This window comes from Juglans regia, chromosome 8 (genome assembly GCF_001411555.2).
Source record: "Juglans regia cultivar Chandler chromosome 8, Walnut 2.0, whole genome shotgun sequence".
NCBI lineage: Eukaryota > Viridiplantae > Streptophyta > Magnoliopsida > Fagales > Juglandaceae > Juglans > Juglans regia.
This window is the reverse complement of record NC_049908.1, coordinates 21,258,997-21,281,143: the sequence shown is the minus strand read 5'-3', so window position 1 is coordinate 21,281,143 and position 22,147 is coordinate 21,258,997. Positions and strand designations below refer to the sequence as shown.

The following is a 22,147-nucleotide window of genomic DNA, read 5'->3' as shown; positions in this document are numbered from 1 at the left end:
ACCTAATTAACATAATTTCACATAAAAGTTAAAGTCTATATTTATTAGTAGCCACAATACCTAAAAAACAATAAAACTACCTGTTAACAAAAAATATCAATATTTTTCAGATTTTAATATATAATAAAACCAATATTACAAATCCAATAATAACAAATATGATCATAAATCCAAAATTACAATCCCAATAATAATAAAAATATATGCATCTTGAGAAATATCAATATTCAACCCAACAATAATAAAATTTTAATTTTAAAATAAAATTTAAATTGGTTATTGTAGTCTATTTCGAGTTACGCAAATTGACTCGTTTATTAATCGTGTCTCCATTTTTATCTGAACTTATTTATATCAAATACAAATCTACTAATTTTATATTGTATTCTTGTTGGGTTCACGGGCGGGTCATGTCACACTGCCAATGCACAACTATAAAAGAAATGTAACTTTATAACTTACCATTTTCATTACAAGAAAACTGTTTATTTATAGCTAGCTATTTCCTGAGAAAATGACTATTTCCTGTTAAAATAAGTCTATTTTCATTGCAAATAGTCATTATCATCACAAATAATCATTAACAAATATTTATTTTTTTTGTAGTGTTTCTATCATTGAATAAATTGGTTTAGCAAAGCGGGTGGTCTTACTATGCCGTCCATATTTGATCACTGGGTGTGCCCCTAGTAGTGCAAAATTCAAATCGCACTTTTTATTTTTTATTTTTTCTTTCAAATATTTTTTAAATATTTTAAAAAAATAAAAGAATATTAATACACTAATAGTCACTTCTTTAACCATTAATTAAAAAAATTAATAAAATAAAATAAAATTATGATCGATGAAATTGAGAGAGCAAAATAAGGCGGCATAGTATGATTTTCTCCTTAGCAATAAAGTTGATCTTATTCTTATATATGTCGTTCGGTGGATTGTAATTTATATGTTCAAATCTTACGTACATGGTTCCAAAATACGCATACGTACCTATCTAAACAGAAACCCATTAAGTTTTGTTTGGGAACTAATTAATTAAAAGTTAAGCAACTTAAATCAAATAATCTTCTACGTACAGACAATATTACATCTAATCATTTTCGTCAATTCCATAATTTTTTAAAAAATTAATAACCAAAAAAACTAGTACTACCAATCCAAAAAATAACTCGCAAAAACTTTTCTCTTAAAACATCATTTCATTGTATGTTGGGACCTTTAATTTCAACTCCAATAAAATCAGGTCTTAAATTTTCTCAATTTAAATAATGAGTCCCACCACTTTAAAAAAACAAAAAAAAACTATCTAGCTAGTTACATCAAACATACTTTTTTTTTTTTGGAATGAATACTTGGTCTTAATAATGTTATTTCATTACAAAAACATTATCATATCATAATTCAAAATATAAATAATTAAACTTAACTCTTTATATCGGTTTAAATTTTTAAATAAGAATAAATATAGATAGAATGAGTGTTGGAAACAATCAACTAGAAGCAGCCACACAATGAGTGTAAAGTATGCACTACTATAATAACTTCTCTCTAGATATTTAATAAGGTGCTTAAATATATTTTAAGGTGCTTAACTTATTCACTCTATATTTTATTCAATTTAATTAAATATTTTACCTAATAAACTCATTTATTAAAAAGAAATCTGAGCTATACTTTCGAGATTGAAAAATATTTTAATTAAAAAGAAATTACAAAAAAATAAATTTATAAACTGACGTGACTTGATACAATACGTTAAATTATAAAATTATTTTTAATATAAAATAAATCTAATACATCAAGTAAAACCACGTCAATATATAAATTTATTTTTATCTAATCTGTTTACATCAATAGAGTCTTCTTCGACATTATTACTGGTTTCGCGTAGGCATGCCCCAAACAAAGGCAAACAGAACCAAATTGGTCCGTCCACTTGCCTAACCACAATCATTCCAAGGTTGACATCACCCATGACATCATCAGTCCCGGACAAGCCCAGCGCGGACCGTCCAACAAACAATTCCCCTTTACGTGGCAAGATCATTACTGTGCATCAAAGCCATATATTATCACACACTACCCCTAATCTCCCCTTTCTTCCAAAAACTTTCATATTCCCATACTTTCACGTACGTACAGCCTCTCTACCAACATTATTAGCAACGGAGAGCAGCTTGAAGTACTAGAAAGAGAAAAAAGAAAAGAAAAGAAAAGAAAAATTGCAGAGACAGAGAACAAGTACGATTAATACTGAGAGAGGTGTTCTGAAGTGAATATCAGTAGAATGAGTTGCGTTTCGGACGCAGTGGAGGGTGACAAGTACAGTATGCTTAATTTTGAAGAGACTGAGTTACGTCTGGGATTACCCGGCGCCAGCGCCGGCGCCGGAGGTGGAAATAATGATGGCGAGGCGGCTAGGAAGAGAGGGTTTTCAGAAACAGTTGATTTGAAGCTTAATCTTTCCTCCAAAGATTCGGCCAAGAACGAAGTTGATCAAGAGATGATGAAGGAGAAGATGATCAGCCCTGTACCTGCTTCTAATGATCCTGCAAAACACCCATCCAAGTACGTGTATATATATATATATATATATATGTATGTATGTATATTCTTCCAATTACTTCCTTGTTTGTCTGTTCTTTTTAATACTTCATGTGTTCATGTAGTTTGGTTTTAAATGGTTGAGATCCAGACTCTTGTGTCGTGTAAAAATTAATGCATATATGAATATTGATATGAGATCAGATACGTTTGCCTTCCTAGCTATCTAGTTACCTGCTTTCACTACCAGGTCTTTGATTGTTTTTCACATAAGAATTCACAGGAATTAATGTTAATAAATGAAGAACATTAAGGCCCCTTTAGATTCAGAAAGTGTTTCATTTCATTTCATCTCATCATTATAACTTTTCTAAATTTTCATACAAAATATAATAAACAATTCAATTTTTTCAAATCACAATTCAACTTTTTCAAATTTCAAAACAATAATAATATTAAAAAATAATATTTTAAGAATATTTTTTCAACTTTTATCTTTCATCTAAAATCATTTCATCTCATCGATCTCATCTAAAACCATCTCATGCATCTCTGAATCCAAACCAGCCCTAATTACTACTTTGTTTACTAAGAATGAAGTACTTCATGAGGTTTCATGAGCATCATCACGATGATCTGTTCATGAATAAGACATTATGCCATGCATTCTTATTATTCTTATTTCTTCATTGTTATTATTATTATTTGTATATATTTAATTATTGTTATTAAATCAAAGAAATACTTCAAGGCCGTATGGACTTGCATATTCCTAGCTAACTCGTGATCGGCAATTTAGTTGCCTTTCTAAAGGCTTTGGTTGGTTGTCGGGCAGATGTAGGGAAAAAACAGAACATATGGAATCTTTTTTACTTTTCTCGACAACCAAACAATATTCCAAACGTGTGAAGCAAAGTCGACAAGGGAAAAGATCATAGCTAGTCCCATACAGCTAAGTCATCGAACGCGAGGCGCGTTGGTTATGATGATCTGAATTATAAAAAGTACGAAACTAATAGGAATAGTAATTGAAAAGTGAACGAGGAAAAACTACAACCAATTACTTTACAAATTAATGAAAACAATCTGAAACCATATCGATACGGTTGCGTTTTGTTTGTTGGTTGGAATTCTGCTCTTTGCAAATTGAGCCATATATACGGGTGTATGCAAATAAACTTTTTCTTATTTGTAGTATACATTTTCAACTATGCAAATAAACTTTTTCTTATTTGTAGTATACATTTTCAACCAAACATGATTTTCATTATTTTCTAAATATTTAGGTGAGTAAGAGCCCAATTAAGCATGTTTATAGAGTGGAGATAAATATATCAAATACATCTTACAATATTTATGATCAGCGGAGTAATGGTTCAGGGTGCGTAAGTCTCATGCAAGTCTTTGAAAAAAAAGATGGACCTACTAAAAAAAAATTTGGTTTTTTTTTTTTTTTCGAGCGGATCTCACTTTTTTCAAAAACTTTCATGAGGTTTGCATGCCTGATAATATAAGCTGATGTTTGCAAAAAAATATTAAATGATGAATAAATACTGTAATACTGATCACTAGATCTTAATATTTGCATCTTGTTTCTATGCTTTATCTATGTTCGATAAGAATTTTAGCTAGGGAATCAAGAGAATTGAGTGAATAATTATTATAATGACGGTCACTTTTGAATGTCAGGGCACAAGTTGTGGGTTGGCCACCTGTCCGATCATTACGAAAGAACATCGTCGCCGGCCAGAAGAATGGTAAAGATGAAGCCACCAAGGGCGGTAGCATTAGTACTGCAGCCTTTGTTAAGGTTAGCATGGATGGAGCACCGTATCTACGCAAGGTAGACTTGAAGTTGTACAAAAGCTACCAGGAACTTTCTGTTGCCTTAGGCAAAATGTTCAGTTCCTTTACCATTGGTACGTAATTATCTCATCACAAATTCAATTAAAAAAAAAAGGGAATACAATATTGAAAGGAAAGAAAATGACTCAAAAGTTAAGACATGGCTCGTTTGGTCGATACAGAAATCATTTCACCTCATTTTATGATATTTCATTTCATCATTACAATTTTTTCAGATTCTTACACAAAATATAATAAACATTAATTCAACTTTTTCAAATTTTAAAATAATAAAAATATTAAAAAAATAATATTTTAACAATATTTTATTCAACTCATCTAAAACTATCTCATCGATCTCATCTCATTTCACTATCCAAACGAGCCCTTATATGCATGCATGTATGGCAATTCTTGCATTATTTATAGAAACTAAACCATATTAATGGTACAATATATATATTAATTTTTGGTTTTGAATGAATTAGGAAATTGTGGGTCACAAGGAATATTAAAGGATTTCATGAACGAGAGCAAATTGATAGACTTGTTGAATGGTTCTGAGTACGTGCCCGCTTACGAAGATAAGGATGGTGATTGGATGCTTGTAGGAGATGTGCCATGGGAGTAAGTTCTTAATTATTAATTGTTCTTCATTGCAACGACCAAAAGATTAAGGATTACATGTTATATGTTATTTACATATACGATTCTATATATATATATATATGTACTAGTACTGACACTACAAGAAAAGGTAATTATTTTCCGGGAACAAGAATTAGTAGCCGGAAAAACTAGCTAATTAAGAAGTATTTCCGGCTACTTTTTTCGGTCAGCGACTCAGCGCCGCTGATGTCGAGGCGATATTATGAAATAGTCGCAAATAATAGGATTTTTGTGGCGATGTAAAATTTCACTGGAGTAAGTACCAAATTTACCGGAAAATGATGCAAGTACTCATGGTTAATTTTCGCCAGATAAATTAGGACCTTTCCGGGAATTTTTTTTTGCTGGTAAATATGTTCATTAGTTAATTAATTAACCTTCTCAATTTCGTTTTGAAGGATGTTTGTTGATTCATGCAAGCGCTTGCGGATAATGAAAGGATCCGAAGCCATAGGACTTGGTCAGTATATATATCTCTAACTTCGATTAATTAACGCTTTTATATATATTTGTATTTTATTTAAATTTTTACAACATAATCGCCCTTCATTTAAAACAGGATTATAAAAAAGATGAGGCTTACTAGGTACAAGCGGTATGGTACAACAAACTGCGTACCAATTCTCACGTACATAACTTTTTTTATTAAAAAAAATAAAAGAAAAAAAATTTGAGAGAAGAAGAAATCATCTATCTCACGAAAATCATTTCCGTCTTCAATTCGTACCATTTCATTAAACGGATACTTTATATTTAATATTGGTACACAGTTTAGTGCGCGAAATCGCTTGCAAGAAGACTTTTTCAAAAAAGATTATAAATATATAATGGTAAAATTACTCTTTCAATTATTTGATTTTTGCAGCACCGAGGGCGGTGGAGAAATGCAAGAACAGAAGCTGATCATGAAGCAATGCCATGTGGTGTTTGAAATCTTAGCCTATAATCAGCTTGAGAGAACATCATAAGGTGATCATCTACCATTGCAGCTCGGAGTTTGGATGTGTTTGTAGCATTTTTTTTTCTTCTTTATATATATATATATATATATATATATATATTTATGATGAAAGAGGTATTCGAGAATTGTTAATTAGGAACATGAAGCAGTAATATATATACATAGAAGATGTTCATATAATATGTATAAGATCGAAGTTGCTGATCTTGTTCATGTATGAGTAATTTGTTTAATTATTAGTACGTAAGGTCAATGCATGGCTTGTCTAACTATTATATATATATATATATATATATATATATATATATATATATATATATATACAATAATGTCAATTTTCTTGTTGTCATGACTCTTTGATCACTACCCTTTTTTGTCCCTCGATCGGCTGGCCGCTCTGCATGCATGACCTAATTTTCAATGGCGTTTTGTTTATCATGTGGTGCATTATGAGATTCTTATGAACTTTGAACATTTTATTATTGGCTTTTATTGTATTCAATTATTGAGGTTAAGTAATATATATATATATATATATAAATATATATATACATATATATCTATATATGCATGGCCATGTGCTTTTGTTGATGCATTAATATTGGTTCCATTAATAATTTATAATGTCATCCTAAAAAACGAGCTGTCATGCATGATTGCATTAATTAATTGTAAAATGGGTTGTAAAAGATCAATTGTTTGGATTCGAGACTCTGTATTTGCATTCTTAATTAAGGCCATTCGACTGAGGGGATTTTTTCTTGAATTATTACGACGTTCCATAACTCATATGTTTTAATTTCATGTATGAAAAAAAAAAAAAAAACCCATAAGACGTAAATACATTATTCATATGAGTGAATCTTTATAATGTATAGAAAAAACCTATTTATAGTTGATAGGGCCTATGACAAATAAAGAAATATAATGATGATATATATAAATATAGAGACATTAATCAATGCTTAATGACAACATATTCTATCCTAAAAATATTCAATAATATGATAATATTGTTTTGGAGTATTGCTAAAAACGAAAGAGAATTTTTAGAAAGAAAGATATCCGCACCAAGTTTGAGAAATTATAAATTTGAAAAAAAAAAAAAAACAAAAGAACAAAAACCTGGTGGCATAGTACTGATTTGAGGGACACACTAATGAACTAAGCACATGCGCTGTCTTTCACCCAAGTCCCAAGAAGATGGGATTGTCTTCTATCGTTTGTTTATTACTCACACAAGTCTGAATTCTTGCTGATATCCACGAACATAAATAAAAGTAATTAATATTAGATATAGTCATGAATTATACAAACGTCACACATTCTTTTTAAAAAAGTGTAAGGTCTATTATTAAAAAAATAATTTTTTCATGTAAGTCTCATATTTATCTTTTTTTTAATAAGAATGCATCCAAACACCCAATTCTCAAATCACTAAACTCATCTCAAGTCAAAATTTCTTTACAAGTGGGACCCATAATTTCTTTTTACTCACATTTTTACACGTAGGACCCACAACTTTTTTCAACTTTTCATAAATACATCTAAATTTATCTTAATATCCAAACACATCTAAACCAAAGTTTTAAATTTCGTACCGTACTGGCCGGTACGGCCGAAATTTTTCGTTTCGGCCGTCCGGCCGGTACAGGTACTATATGTGTTCCGTACCGGCCAAAATACCGGCCGTACCGGACGGTACCGGCCGTTTCAGCCTAAATTTCGGCCTGTACCGGCCTATATTTCGGCCGGTACCGGCCGATATTTCGGCCTGTGTATTTTTTTTTTTCGTTTTTTCAAATTACAAATTTATTTTTTAACCCCTAATTCAGACTAGACTATTTATAATTTATATATACATGTATTTATATCTAATTTATTTATATATAGACTATTATTTTGAAATATAATTTTATATATATTTATATATATAATTTATTTATATATCGACTATCCCGAAACATTATCCCGAAACGCTATCCCGAAACGGTACCGGTACCGAAATATTTCGTTCCAGTGCCTTGACCGGTACGTCGTCCGGTACGGTATTCAAAACATTGATCTAAACTCATCTTAAGTGGACCCCACAAAACTCATTCCAATATCTCAACTCACTATTATTCATAAAGAACTCAAATCATATCAACTCAGCTCAACATCTAAACAAGAAAGGAGTTTCTGAAGTCCTGAATAACCTGCCCTCTCTGCTATTAAAAATTGCTCTAATGACAGTTTGAGCATCCCTTCAAAAACTAGATTTGAAAGGCCAAGATCTGCAAACACCTCCATAGCCCTTCTCAGGGCAATTCCTTCAATGGTGCTAGGTTGAAACATGCACTCCACTTTTGCATATAAAGACATCAGTATCTCCCGCTCAGTGTCACTTATAATAATTCCAATCCCAACTATCTTTGCTTTTGAATCCACCGCAGCATCCTAATTGACCTTCACCATATGTTCTCCCGGTTTTTGCCACCTGCAAACACTACTCCTACCAAGATCGGCTTGATATTAGCAAAAAGTCAAAATTCACTTGTTAAAATTTCTAGATAAATTTATAATATACAATATAAATAATCTATTTTAGAAAAATGAAGCAACTCATGAATAGAATCGAACTCCCTTAAATATAAAACAAGGTGTTTGTGAACATAAAATCTAATTGATAACATAAAATCTAATTGATAAAAAGATCAAACTCGACTTGTGTTCGAATAAAAATTAAATGAATGAGACTTATGATTTTGGATCCCAAATTCATCTCAATTCATCATTACAACTTTTTTAAATCTCAATATAAAATATAATAAATAATTCAACTTTTTTAAATCTCAAAATAATAATAATATTAAAAAATAATATTTTAACAATATTTTATCATCTCAACTCAACATCCAAACACACCCTAACCGCCGATTACTTGCTTGAATTCAGCACGTTTACGCCCCTATAATATATGATATTGGAATATATATATATATATATATATATATATAATGGCTAGGTTGGAAACATGTGCATAAGATTCTCCAAACATGACAAACTTAGAAATTTGTGAAATAATCTGCCCTTTCCTTTTCCAAAAGTTATCATTCTGATGTATATATAATTTTCTTTATTCGGCAAGTGAATATCTCCATCATGATCTCCCACGTAAAACTAGGGATTTGTAAAATGGGGTCCAAATCTTTACACCTAAACTATATATACAAATTACAGGCACCTTAACTATTCATTGTTAAAATTTTAAGACAACAAATCCAAGAGACATGACGCGGGGCCCTTACCTTCAAATGATTTCGAATAAGATATTATTAAAAGAAAGAAGACTTTATGTATCTATTTTTATTCTATACATTGTTTTTATTAAATAAATTGCAGAAAATTTTGAAAGAATCGAATCTTTCCAACTTTCATATGTATATGAATAATACTTCGCTGTCATAAAATAAATTAATCTTAAAAAAAGTAATGCACATTTGATAAATGTAAAAGTACCAAGCTTAATTATTCAAATATTTTAAAATAACAAGTGCATAAAATTCAAAAAAAAAAAACTCAATCATATTAGTTGAACTTGATACTTATTTGTAAGACTGTTTATTTAGGCCGAGATTTTTCCCAGCCCGGTCCGGAACTAAGGAAACTGGATTTTGGTTTCGGGTACCAGCCCGGATCAAATCTGGGCTGAAACCCGATTGTCAAAACCCGGACCTACCCGGTCTGGGAACCGGGCTTAAAACCGAGAATCCGAGCCTTTTTGATTCGGAATTCAGCTTTTGGATTCTTTGATAGCAGACCGTGTTTATGAGATAACCAATGTCTTCTCGATAACTGTTATAGCTTCTGAAGCTATCAACTCACATCAAGATCAAGCAAAGTGTACAAGGTCTGCACCAAAGCTTCTGAAGCTGTCAATTGTCAAGTCACCCAAGCAAAGCGTACAAGCTTGTACCCATTTACTACCCATATATATTTTTTTCATTTTTTCTCTGCAGTTGCCTAGCTTCTCTCTACCCAAGGTCTGCACCTTCTTTTCCTCTGTCCACTCTTAAAGCCCGCCCATTTTCTTTCGTTTTCGGTGGTACGATAACTTTTACTCGTCTGATTTTTTTATTATCTAATACCATTAATATGAAGAAATTAGGTGAGGATTTGAATAGGCAATCTGCTTCGGTTGGTATGAAGTATAGATCTGAACAATGTAGGTTTATGTGAAAAATAAAAATGGGGTTCAACCCGAAACATGGAATCCGGGTTTTTAAAAATCTAGATTCATTTGGGTTTTTACTCGGGTAACCCAGTCTGAGTTCTGGCCAGGGTTTAAAATCTGAGTTTCGGTCCAGGTATACCCAGATTAACCCGGATGAACAATCCTACTTATTTAAAAATAAAAACTATAGATTTCATTAATCTTGTTGGCCTGGAAACTGTATAATTTAATGGAACTAGACACAAAATTCTCTTATTTTGCATGGCTCAAAATTTGCTGCAAAGTGACTAATATTAGAAAGAAAGCAAGAAAGTACGCCGTTGATCATATTAATTAATTAGGAGGATCCTTCAAGAAATTATTGATCTTGGTAGGATAATCTGGCAATGATAAATGCCCAAATTGTCCTTGTTAAATAATGTTAAATTGAATTACCTCAAGGATCGGAATTCCCACAATGTCGGATCTTTGCTCGTCTTATAGCCCACATCACTCTGTTGTTTGCACTTCTACATCGTTTAGGAGGCTATTAGAGTCTCCTACAAAATTCTACGCTTCCAGATCAAGAGATTTAGATAGTTTCTCTAAGAAGCGAGAGAGAGAGAGAGAGAGAGAGAGGAGACTTTTTATCTTTTTCAGGACTCTTTTTCACACACACACACAATTAATGTACATACTCTTATTTAAAGAGTTTTCACACTTGGAAGTTAATTAACTTTCCTAAATATGTGGAAGTTAAATAACCTCCCAAAAGTTGTGATAGTGGTGGGGAGTTAACAAATAATTTCCCCACCCATGTGGACACCACTTGGTCATGGGATTTAGCGATTACCAACATCTCCCACTTGTCCACTATGGGTGCTATGTCCATTAACAATCTCCTCATGTTCTTTCAATCAATTATCCCTCATACAGAAAATTAAACGTGTTACCTGACGAGAAGACAAAGGGTATGAGTACTATATTAAGTCGCATCATACTAACATAGTACAACTCATTATATCTCGTCTATGCCCCAGATTATTTGATCTCACTTGATCAAGTGTCCTTAATCCCTCACGAGTTTATAACTCAAAGTAGTTCTTGATCTCACATATATAATATGCTCATGATTATATCGAGTCAAAACGACACAATCGCCCAGTCTATGAGACATAAAATAACAAGTAAGAATCCAAACAATCTTCCCTAGACACTTATATCAATTCAATTAGACTTGACTGCTTTACTAGAAATATTCTACAAGACCGTATAATTCGTGACCCTAAGAAAACATGCTAAAGTAGCAATATCAAGTTTTCATTTCTTGACATAGTTCCAGGTTCAAGGGCATATGAATATATCATTTATTGATTCATTAGGGCTCACATAGTAATGGAGCAGGGACCCATCCAATCACTCCCTCATATGGTCGTCTACAACACATACAATATGAAATGTATGTTACGATGAAACCCCCACTTAATTGGACTTGTCTCATTCAAGCGCCGTATGAATCTTAGTCTAGTCGCCACAAAGGCGCTTTAACTTGAGTTTATTAGCACAGTCACTCATCTAGCACTTGTCTAAGATCTCATATTCTGCTTTAATCAAGCTTTATAAATTTGTATAAATACTTCATATACAACTCTTGTAAGTCTCATCTTAGCCAAGTTAAGGCGACATTCTTTAAATTTATCTTAAATACTCCAAAGCATTAAAATATTTACTAGCTCGCTTTCCAAGCGCCAAAGTAATCAACTTGTCTCATCTTGCTCGCTACTCAAGCGCCAATGTGATCGTCCATGTGAGTAGACTGATCTTTGCTTGGTGACTTCTTTACAATGTTTGCTTTTCACTCAGTATCAATTAGTTAATAATATGGGATAAACACAATAATCTCATTGCAATAGATACTAACAGTGTTAAATATACAATAAAGTTTAAATTATCTTCAATACAGCATATCAAATCCGATGAAGTCTCAAACTCCTAATATGAGTTTGGAAAATATTTCTACTCGTAGCCTTAGTAAGAGGATCAGCTACCATCTTGCTAGTAGAGAAATATTGTAGGATCACCTCACCTCGTGCAACAATATCTCGAATGTAGTGAAAATGAATATCTATGTATTTGGTTCTGTAATGGTATTTGGGATCCTTGGCATATACCAAAACTACCATATAATCATTGTATATCTTAACGGCTTTATCTGCAAGAGCTCTAACTTCTAGGCACTAGAAAAATCTTTTCAGCCAAACAACCTCTTGTACAGCTGTTGGACAAGTAACATACTCTGATTCCATCGTGGACAAAATAATGCATAATTGCTTCTTATTACACCAAGAAATAGCTCCCCCACTAAGCATAAATGCATAACCCGTTGTGGATTTTCGCTCATTTTTGTCACTAGCCTAATCAGCATCGCTATAATCCTTCAGTCTCATGTCTCCACCCTAGTAGTAAAGAACAAGGCCTGCTGTCCCACGAAGGTATCAAAAAATCATCTTAAATGCTTGCCAATGAACAAGTCTTAGGTTACTCTGATAACGACTAACCAATCCAACCACAAAGCAAATGTCAAGTTGTGAACACAATATAGAATACATCAGACTTCCGAAAGCACTTGCATAAGGAACTCTGGTCATTTCTTTCTTTTTCTCATCATTCTTAGGGCAATATTCTAGGCTCAAAAGTATAATCCTTCTCAACTGGAATATCTATGGGTTTGGAGTTGGCATACGAAATCGTTCTAAAATTTTCTTAATACAAGTCTCTTGAGACAAACCAAGAAGCTTACTAGATCAATCCCTTGAAATTTTAACTCACAACACATAATTTGCTTGACCCATGTCCTTCATCTCAAAGACAAAATTAAAAACTTTTGCATGTACATTTGACATACACACAATGATCTTCTTCTAGCATTTCAAAGCCAATTGAAGTAATAGCCTCATGAAATCTGAAGTACCATTATCTTGACTATTGTTCAAGGCCATAAATGGAACATTTCAGCTGGCATACTTTGTGCTCTTGTCCCTCAACCTCAATGCCAACAGATTGATCCATATATATCTCATCGTCTAGTTCTTTATTGAGAAATACAGTTTTCACATCCATTTGGAAAAATTTCAAATCTAGATGTGCAACTATAGCTAGAATAAGTCGAATGGAAGCAAATCTCACCATAGGGGAGAATTTTTCTTCATAATCTATACCTCAAAGCCAACTAGTCGGGTCTTATACTTTTCAATTGATCCATTTGCCTGGCGCTTAATTTTTAAAACCCATTTGTTTCTAATAGATTTGCACCTAGGTGGAAGACCAACTAACTCCCAAACTTGGTTCTTTGCCATAGAACTTATCTCATCTCTCATAGCAGCCAGCTATTTATTTGAAGTAGGTGAACTTAGCGCTTCCTCATAAGAAGAAGGTTCATCAAAGTCACATCGAGCACACATGAAAGATTTCCCTTCAATCTCAAAACGACGATAAGGAATGGTTCCACGTTCGCTTCTACGTAACTGAGACTCATGTGAGTTACTTTCTATTGGTATACTCCCACTAGGAGGCAAGTCACTCCCACTATCTTTTGGGATTCTAGGATATGATAATTCTCAGCCCTTGCCTAAAGATGGTGTAACCCCCACAAGTTCTTGCAACTCAAAAAGTTCAAGATCATTCTTTGCTTCACAAATATTAGGAAAATCATTCTCGATAAAAGTGACATCACATGACTCTATTTCTGTCATCTCTTCGTTAGGATGTTCACCAAATATTACATAGCCCTTTGAGGTCTCTGAATATCTTATGAAGATATGCTTATTTGCTCCAGGACCAAGTTTCCCATATTTATGGGAAGTGGTGTGAAAATAGCCCGCAGAATCCCAATGCTGCAAATATTCCAAATTTGGTTTTGCATCACTCCATAATTCATATGGGGTTGAAGGAATGGACTTAGAAGGTACACGGTTCAAAATGTAGGCAGCAACTAGAACAACATCCCCCCTAAAAGATATTGGCAGGTTAGCTTCGCCATCAATTGATTGAACCATTTCCAATAAGGTACAATTTCTCTTTTCCGCAACACCATTTTGTTGTGGTGTGCTAGGAATTGTCAATTGCTTACATATCCCTTTTTGCTCACATTTCCCTGAAACTCTTTAGACATATACTCTCGACCATGATCAGTTTGTAGAATTTTTAAATTACTTTCTTTCTGATTCTCAACCATAGCCACAAAGCGCTTGAAGCAGTCTAATGCTTCAAAGCGATGGGAGATCAAATAGACATGACTGAAATGTGAGTAGTCATCTATGAAGGTGAGAAAATAAGAGGCCCCATGACCTGCCTTCACATTCATAGGTCCACAAATATCAGAATTGACTATCTCTAAAGGATAAGATGCCCTCGGAGCCTTTCCAAAAGGCTTCCTACAAACCTTACCAGCTAAACAAGACTCACATAGAGGTAGGCTGACATTAGCAAGAGATCCCAATAGACCTTCTCTAGCTAGTCTAGCCATTCTATCTTTTCCTATATGGCCTAGTCAAGCATGCCATTTCAATGAATTAAAAACATCATCATCATTTGATGCCATAAAAGAAAATGAGGAATTATCTAAATCCAACATTAAAAAACCATTCGAAAGAAAACCATGTCCAAACAAAACCCTATCCAAATAAAAATCTAGCTAAGGGCCATCAAAATGAAAATTAAAACCAAATTCCAACATAGAAATAACTGAAAATAGATTACATTGAACACTAGGTGCATATAACACATCATGAAGAAGTAACAAGCGTCCCAAACGCATCTTGAGTTGGTAGGTGCCAACTCCAAGCACTTTCTCATGAGTTCCACTACCTAATATAACGTACTGCCTGCCAACTGTTATTCTTCTATAATCTTTGCACCCAACTCCAACTCCAACTCCATCTCGAGCAACATGTTTGGATGCTTCTGCGTATACAATCCATTCAGGGATTGAGCGAGCAACAAAAATATGTGAACAAACGTAAGTAACAAGAGAGTTGTGTTTGGTGGATACCTTCTTTGCCTCAGTGCACTCACAAGCAAAGTGTCTCACTTTTCCATAGTTATAGCGCTTCATTTTGGACTTGTCCTTGCCAACACGTTTGCCTCTGTGACACTTTTCAACTTTTCCATTCTTTTGCCCAAGACTATTTGCCGCTCCAGCAGCTCTTCCATGTTGCTTGCGCTTAGACTTGAATGCTTTGTGCTTCCCAACTTGGGCAACAAGAAGAGTATTTCGGTGCACATCTTTGCGCTTCACCTCTAGCTCCAAATGACGAGATATATTAGCAAAAATCTTAATATTCTCACTGTGTGTCAAAACAAGCTTCGTTTGCCCCCATGTTGACTCAGGCAAAGATCGTATCACAACAGTAACTTCTTGTTCATCAGTGAGACCATAGCCAACAGCCTTCAAATCACGAATCAAGATAGATATCAACTTCAAATGCTCAGTCATGGTATGTTTAGGATCCATAACATAGCTTAAACCTCAAAGTGAGAGCACGAAGCCTAGTAGCTAATGTCCCCCATAGGCAATTTGATGATTCCACATATCTTGGGCAGTTGGGTAGTTCTCAAACTCCCCAATAAGATCATTGTGCATGCTGCAAAGCATGGTAAAGCGTGCATGCTGCTAAGCATGGTAAAGCGTGCACACCAATCTTTCTTTGCCCAAACTTGATAGGCTTCCATATCACGACAATGTTAGGAAGTATTTCCTTCTTCAAGTTGAATCATAAGGTGAGATACATTTTCAAAGACCTCTTGTTCATTAAGTAGATATTGGATTTTTCTATGTAACATGTCATAGTAGGTTCCATCCAGTTTCTCTCCTTTAGTAAGGTCATCAATTACATTCTTAGTGGTCATTATCACTACATTCATTGCACGAGACTAAGATTAGCATACATTTAATTTTATTCCAAAATCTAATTATACCATGGAATTCCTTCCTATATAGTGAGCTCGAAAATTTTGCTACATGCTAGTAATCATCTCCCGCTATATAAGTCCAAATACCATACCTAATTAATTTTGAATAAAATTTGAGGATTTTTTTTTAAATCCTCAAAACTCATGCACATATAATCCATTCATCAAATATGAAAAATCAACAATTATTGTACTAAACATATAGCGCATAGGCTCCACTCGAAACCTCATTAATAATTTGGTACATTATGTTAAGGTGACTTTAAAGTATATCAATAGACGTGAAACACATCCCTTTACATGGCCTCAATAATAAAATTACATTCAAAATATTACATTTCCAAAGCAAATCCTACTACAAATCTTCTAGGAAAACCATAAATAAATAGGAATGCCACATCATCGATATACTTATAAGTTACACCTTATCCATTCATATAAATATATATATACATTATACATGAGCCCAACAAATTACCAATGTCAATTCAATCCATTTTTATATATAAAAAAAAAATCAAATCAATCATACTGGTATGCACGATGGTTCAATGGATAGAGAATCCACACTCTCAACTAATGAGAAGGGTTCAATAGGTTATCAAATCTAGGGACACATATTCAATATGGACATGCATTTAATAATGATTCAATAAATGTATCCACAACTAATCTATATAAATATCACATAATACCCAAAAAATGGACTTGAGAAAGTATGACAATTTTTTTTTTTTTTAAAACCTTTTTTTCAGCTTTTTGTTTCAACAAAAAAAATATATATAAATCAACTTTAGATACCAACACATGATCACACGCGCCGCACGTGTTAAAAGATAACGATGAATGATGCCGCACGCGCCCCCACACGCCGCCTACGCGTGTGGGCTTTGATTTTGCTCTAGAGGTTGTCTTGCCTCTGTTTTACTTGCCATGACGAAAAGTGTACATCACCTCCTCTGCACATAGTATTTTTAGACTTCTAAATACAAAGTGCAGTCATCTTAATGTGTATGTGTGTCGATATATTGATTAAAAAATGAGCCAAGTGGATGGGTGGAATACACTCTCTCTTACCAAGAGTGGGACTAGAAAAAACAAAACATTGTTCACCGTCTTCTTCCTAAAGCCAAAATTCTGGTTTTTTCCGATTCCGTGCACCCATGTTCAATCGATCATAATTTACTCATACGAAGTCCAAATTAAGCATATGATATATCAAATTAAAGTAATGAACCTAGCTTTCCAGCCCTATAATATTTATTGCCAAAAAATAAGATTTGGTTGGCTAAAACTTGGTTCAAAATCACGGTCCAAACAAGAAGTTTTAAAACTAGGGTTTCAGATTTCTTCTTCTATATGCAACAAAATTTTATCCAAATTTAATAGACATCTTTCTAACATTATAAGGTATGTTTTTCTGTAAATAATTTACCCTTAAACATGTCATACCGTAGCCTTTAATGAAAAATCTAAAATACGAACAATCATGGCATATAATCAATTACATGCTTTTACACTCATTTCAAAGCATCAAACAAGATGTAATAATATTCATATGGGCGAAAACAAGAAGCATAGGCTCTAATACTAATGTTAAATAAAGTTAAATCAAATTAACTCAAGAAACAAAATTCCTGCAAGGTCAAATCTTTGCTTGTCTTACAGCCCACTTCATTTTGTTGTTCGCACTTCTACGTCATTTAGGAGGCTACTAGAGTTTCCTAAAAAATTCTACACTTCAAGATCACGAGATCTAGATAGTTTCTCTAGGAAAAATGAAGAGAGTGAGCGAGAGAGGAGAGTTTTTATCTTTTTTAGGACCCTTTTTCACACACACAATTAATGTACGTACTCTTATTTAAAGAGTTTTCACACCTGGAACTTAATTAACTCCCTAAATATGTGGAAGTTAAATAACCTCCCTAGAGTTGTGATGGTGGTGGGTAGTTAACAAATAACTTCCCCAGCCATGTGGACACCACTTGGTCATGGGATTTATCCATTACCAACAGTCCTAAAAGTGGATACGATCGGCAAACTAAAAGTGGACACCACTTGGTCACGCGCCTTCTATACCCATCAACGGAAAATGGATGAAGAAATAACATATTTAATGTTAAGATATAATATAAGTATAAATATAATATAATGTTAAGATATAATATAAATAATATATAATCTATATTTTTTTGTTAGTTTAAATTTTTGAGATAATTGATAAATTTAAGATGCTACTAGAGTACCTATTCCCATGATGTTAAACTTTTTGGAGAAGTTGTGTAGTTTAATACCTTTGAGTTTTTTTCTCTTTCCATTGAGATTTTTGAATAAAAACAAAACCCCCAAAGAATGATTAGTATGTTTGGTTATGAAGAATTTTAGAAATGGTACATTTGAGAATCATTTTGAGATTGTGTTTTGGGAAAGGAGGGAGAAAATTTGAATGAAACTTGTTTAGAGAATAATTTTTGTATTGGAATTTATTAAAGTAGAGGGATAGAGTTAAAAATTTATTTGAATATAATTTTTTAAGAGTAATTTATTTTCGAGTTTTTAAAAGTTATATTGATTTTTGTATTTAGGTAATGATTGAGTGTTGATTGGATGAAAATATTATATGGAGAAGTTTTTAACATTTAAAGATGTTTGGTTTGATTTATTTATTTTTTTTTTTGAGACATTTTGAAAGAGAAATGCCTTAGCCATAAAGTGATTTCACAAAACTCCACTCACAAATTGATGTAGCCTGATATGATGGATCAAACTGTAAATGTTTTTTTTATTGCAAAGTAGATTTAAAGTATCATATGATATCATATCCTTTTAGGAATTTACTTTGGTCAAATCTTTTTATAATTGTAGCACTACTAATTTTCAAAAGCTTTGTGTGACCAAACATAGCTCATTGAAATTTTCATCCTTAGAAATAAATAAATTAATGAACTCACAACCTGAAAGAATAACGGTTTCTATATATATAATAAAAAATGAAAATAAAAAAGTTAAGCCTTCACTTTAGCCTTTTTCCTAGGGGTGTACAGGAATCTAAGGGACAGGTCGTCGTCAATTGGAACCGTCTGCCGAAGTCAGGAACCGACAGAGGACCAGTCAGCCGGTGGTAGAAAATATAAGAAACTAACATTGGCCGGTTCGATCCCATCTAAACTTGGTTCAGACTGCCGAACCGGCCGATATAATATTATATATATAATATATCATAGGTAAAACGATGTTGTTTCACTTAAGTGATTTAAATAGTGTCATTCCACACCAAAGGTGTAGAAAAAATATATATAAGTGAAACGACTTCGTTTAGCTCTAGGGTTCAATAACCCCTCCCCTCCCCTCCCCTCCTCCTTCATGCCGCTCGGAGCTTGGCCTAGCCCTCACCTTTCCGAGATCTCTCATTAGACTCATCCTCAGCTTGTCCCTCACGGTTTCACTTCTTCGAGATCTCCCCCTCTCTTAAACGTCTCTCCGAGGTCGAGCTCTCCATCGTTCAACTTCATGCCGAGCTCTCTTGTCCTCCTCTCATCTTTCCCGTTCACCTCTCCTCCTAAGTTTTTGTTATGAATTTGTGATTTTGTTGTGAATTTTTGAATTTGTTGTGAATTTTGGTTGATTTGGTTTGAATTTGTGATGTGAATTTGGGGATGGGTTAGCAACCGACGGACCGATCATGGAACCGATCCGTATTGGCCATAAGAAACCACTAGTTCATTTTGTCCCTGTCGGCCGGTTTCAGTCGGCACCACCCCCTTAAAACCAAAACCGCACTGATAGTGTCGATTTTCAGCCTTACTTTCTCCCATACGTGAAAAGTGTGAAGTTCAGAAAAAAAAAAATTACAAAAGTAATGTTGTAATGTGGCTATATAAGATAGATTAGATATACTTCATACAAAAAAGAGTTTTGCAATTTGATGTAGTACTAGAACAAGTCACGTTAGTTTGCAATTTTACTTTTATGAATTCTCTTTGTGAGTCAAATATTTATCTTCTTGCGCTCAAAATAGTTTGGGGAACTCTAATAATAAATATGAACTTAAATCACACAAACCAATCTCCAACGACACACCTATATTCACATGCACAAATCAATGCATGGATTCTCCCTATATGGGAAGCAACGAGATGTATACCACTTAGCAAAAGTTTACCTACTTGAGTGTTACAATCTTCATATGGGGGAATCATATATGGAAGTCATGGATACCACCAATGGCTACCTACACAAGATTAATCCGCATTAGGATTCTCTATCCACTTCATATTACCATGCACAATGTCTAACGGTAAAACACAGCTTGTATTTGATATTAGAATGTTACTGAGTGTTTTGCTCAAACACCTTGTGCTCATTATCTTCATGGTACCAGAGCCCGTGTGAGACTCATAGAGTCTTCCTCCCATGGTTATGTTGGGAAGATAAATCAATTATCTTCAAAATCATGTTTCACAAAGATCTTCTGATGCCGCTTAACAAGGTCATGATAAAAAAAATTAGACAAAAAGTCCACTCGACAGTTGGCTCAACCTTCGCTCAAGCGAAAATTCCAAAAACTAATTTTTTACTAAGTTTTGGACTCTCTAAGTGGCCTATACAAACCCTAAGTATATATTGATGTGTTTGTTATTTCTAATGAGTTTCCACTTTGTTACCAAAATTGATGTGTTTGTTATTTCTAATGATTTGATTGATTGATTTAATTTAAATGTTCCAATATATTTAGAAAATACTTATTCATTGATTTTGGGATCTGAACCACTGATTTTTTAGTTAGTATCAAAATGAGGTTCACTCTACCACAATTATGTTCCTGAGTATGATCCTGCATTAGGTGGTTAAAACAGAAAGATCAGAACCCCTCGCCAACCCTTTACTTTGATGACAACAATTATTCCTATTGAAAAATTTGAATGAGAGCTTTTCTCAAGTCAATAAAGAACGGGTGTGGATGATCGTAGAAAAATGATGGAAAATGCCTATCTCAATTGTTGAAGGTCTAGAAGTTCCCAATGATATCAATAGTTGGTCTTAAGTTCAATGAGTGTAATTGAAGTAGTAAATGTTTAAATGCAATCTTTATGACTATTTCTTCTAAAGAATTTAAGAGAATATCGATGTTTGAAATTGACAAAGATGCATTGGGCATATTAGATGTCACTCATGAAGGAATTTGATTAGTAAAAATTTATAAAATTCAGATGTTAATACTAGGGTTTGAGGAAATAAAAAATGCTAGATGATGAGATTTTTGATGAATTTATGCCAGAATCAATGATATAGTACATTCAAAATTTAATCCAAGTGAAAAAATCACTAAGCATAAGATAGTTAGAAATGTCCTCAACCTTTTACAATAGAGGTTTAGACCCAAGGCTATAGCAATAGAGGAGAGTAATGAATTAGATAACTTGGGGATTGAAGAGTTGGTAGGTTACCTACAAATCTATGAATACACATTGTCCCAACCGATGAAAATTAAGTCAATTGCTCTTAAAACTATTAAAGAAGAGTCTGTTGAAACATTTGAGGATGATAGTGAAATCTATGATGAGGGCCTAGCTTAATATGCTACAAACTTAGTGAAAATCTTCACACCTAAGAAGGTTAAGAATCAAGAAAAGTATAATAGAGTTTTTAATAATGTCAAAGGAAACTCTAGTTCTTATAGTAGAGAAAAGAGCTTTAAGAAATTCGCTAGGGTCTCCAAGCACAAGATACCCTAGGATATACAATGTCAAGAGTGTCATGGATTTGGACAAATTCACATTGAGTGCCCTAATCACAAGAGAACCAAAGGAAAGCAATGAATTCCTCCTTGAGTAACACTGAATTTGAGTCAACTAACTCCACTATGTCTTTGTCATATGAGGAAAAATGTTAATTCCATGACCTTTGCTTCGTCTATTGGAGGTAACTGTGATTCTAGTTGTAAGAACATGTTTGAACATGGA

General features: G+C 33.3%; 1 protein-coding gene across 1 annotated transcript; it reads left to right on the top strand.

The window, feature by feature from the left end:
- The first annotated feature begins 2,080 nt into the window (after window positions 1-2,080).
- LOC108986919 (auxin-responsive protein IAA16-like) lies at window positions 2,081-6,194 on the top strand. The gene is made up of 5 exons (XM_035692912.1): window positions 2,081-2,568; window positions 4,234-4,463; window positions 4,878-5,016; window positions 5,457-5,518; window positions 5,924-6,194. Exons 1-5 carry the CDS (start codon window positions 2,288-2,290, stop codon window positions 5,959-5,961), a joined length of 750 nt encoding a protein of 249 aa, XP_035548805.1. The 5' UTR covers window positions 2,081-2,287; the 3' UTR covers window positions 5,962-6,194.
- Window positions 6,195-22,147: the final 15,953 nt, after the last annotated feature.

Excerpts from the sequence above, each read along its gene's own strand:
- LOC108986919 (XM_035692912.1), top strand. The coding sequence starts at position 2,288 with ATGAGTTGCGTTTCGGACGCAGTGGAGGGTGACAAGTACAGTATGCTT. Across the intron at positions 4,464-4,877 it reads GTTCAGTTCCTTTACCATTG|GAAATTGTGGGTCACAAGGA; the intron begins GTACGTAATTAT and ends TGAATGAATTAG. Across the intron at positions 5,519-5,923 it reads ATCCGAAGCCATAGGACTTG|CACCGAGGGCGGTGGAGAAA; the intron begins GTCAGTATATAT and ends TGATTTTTGCAG.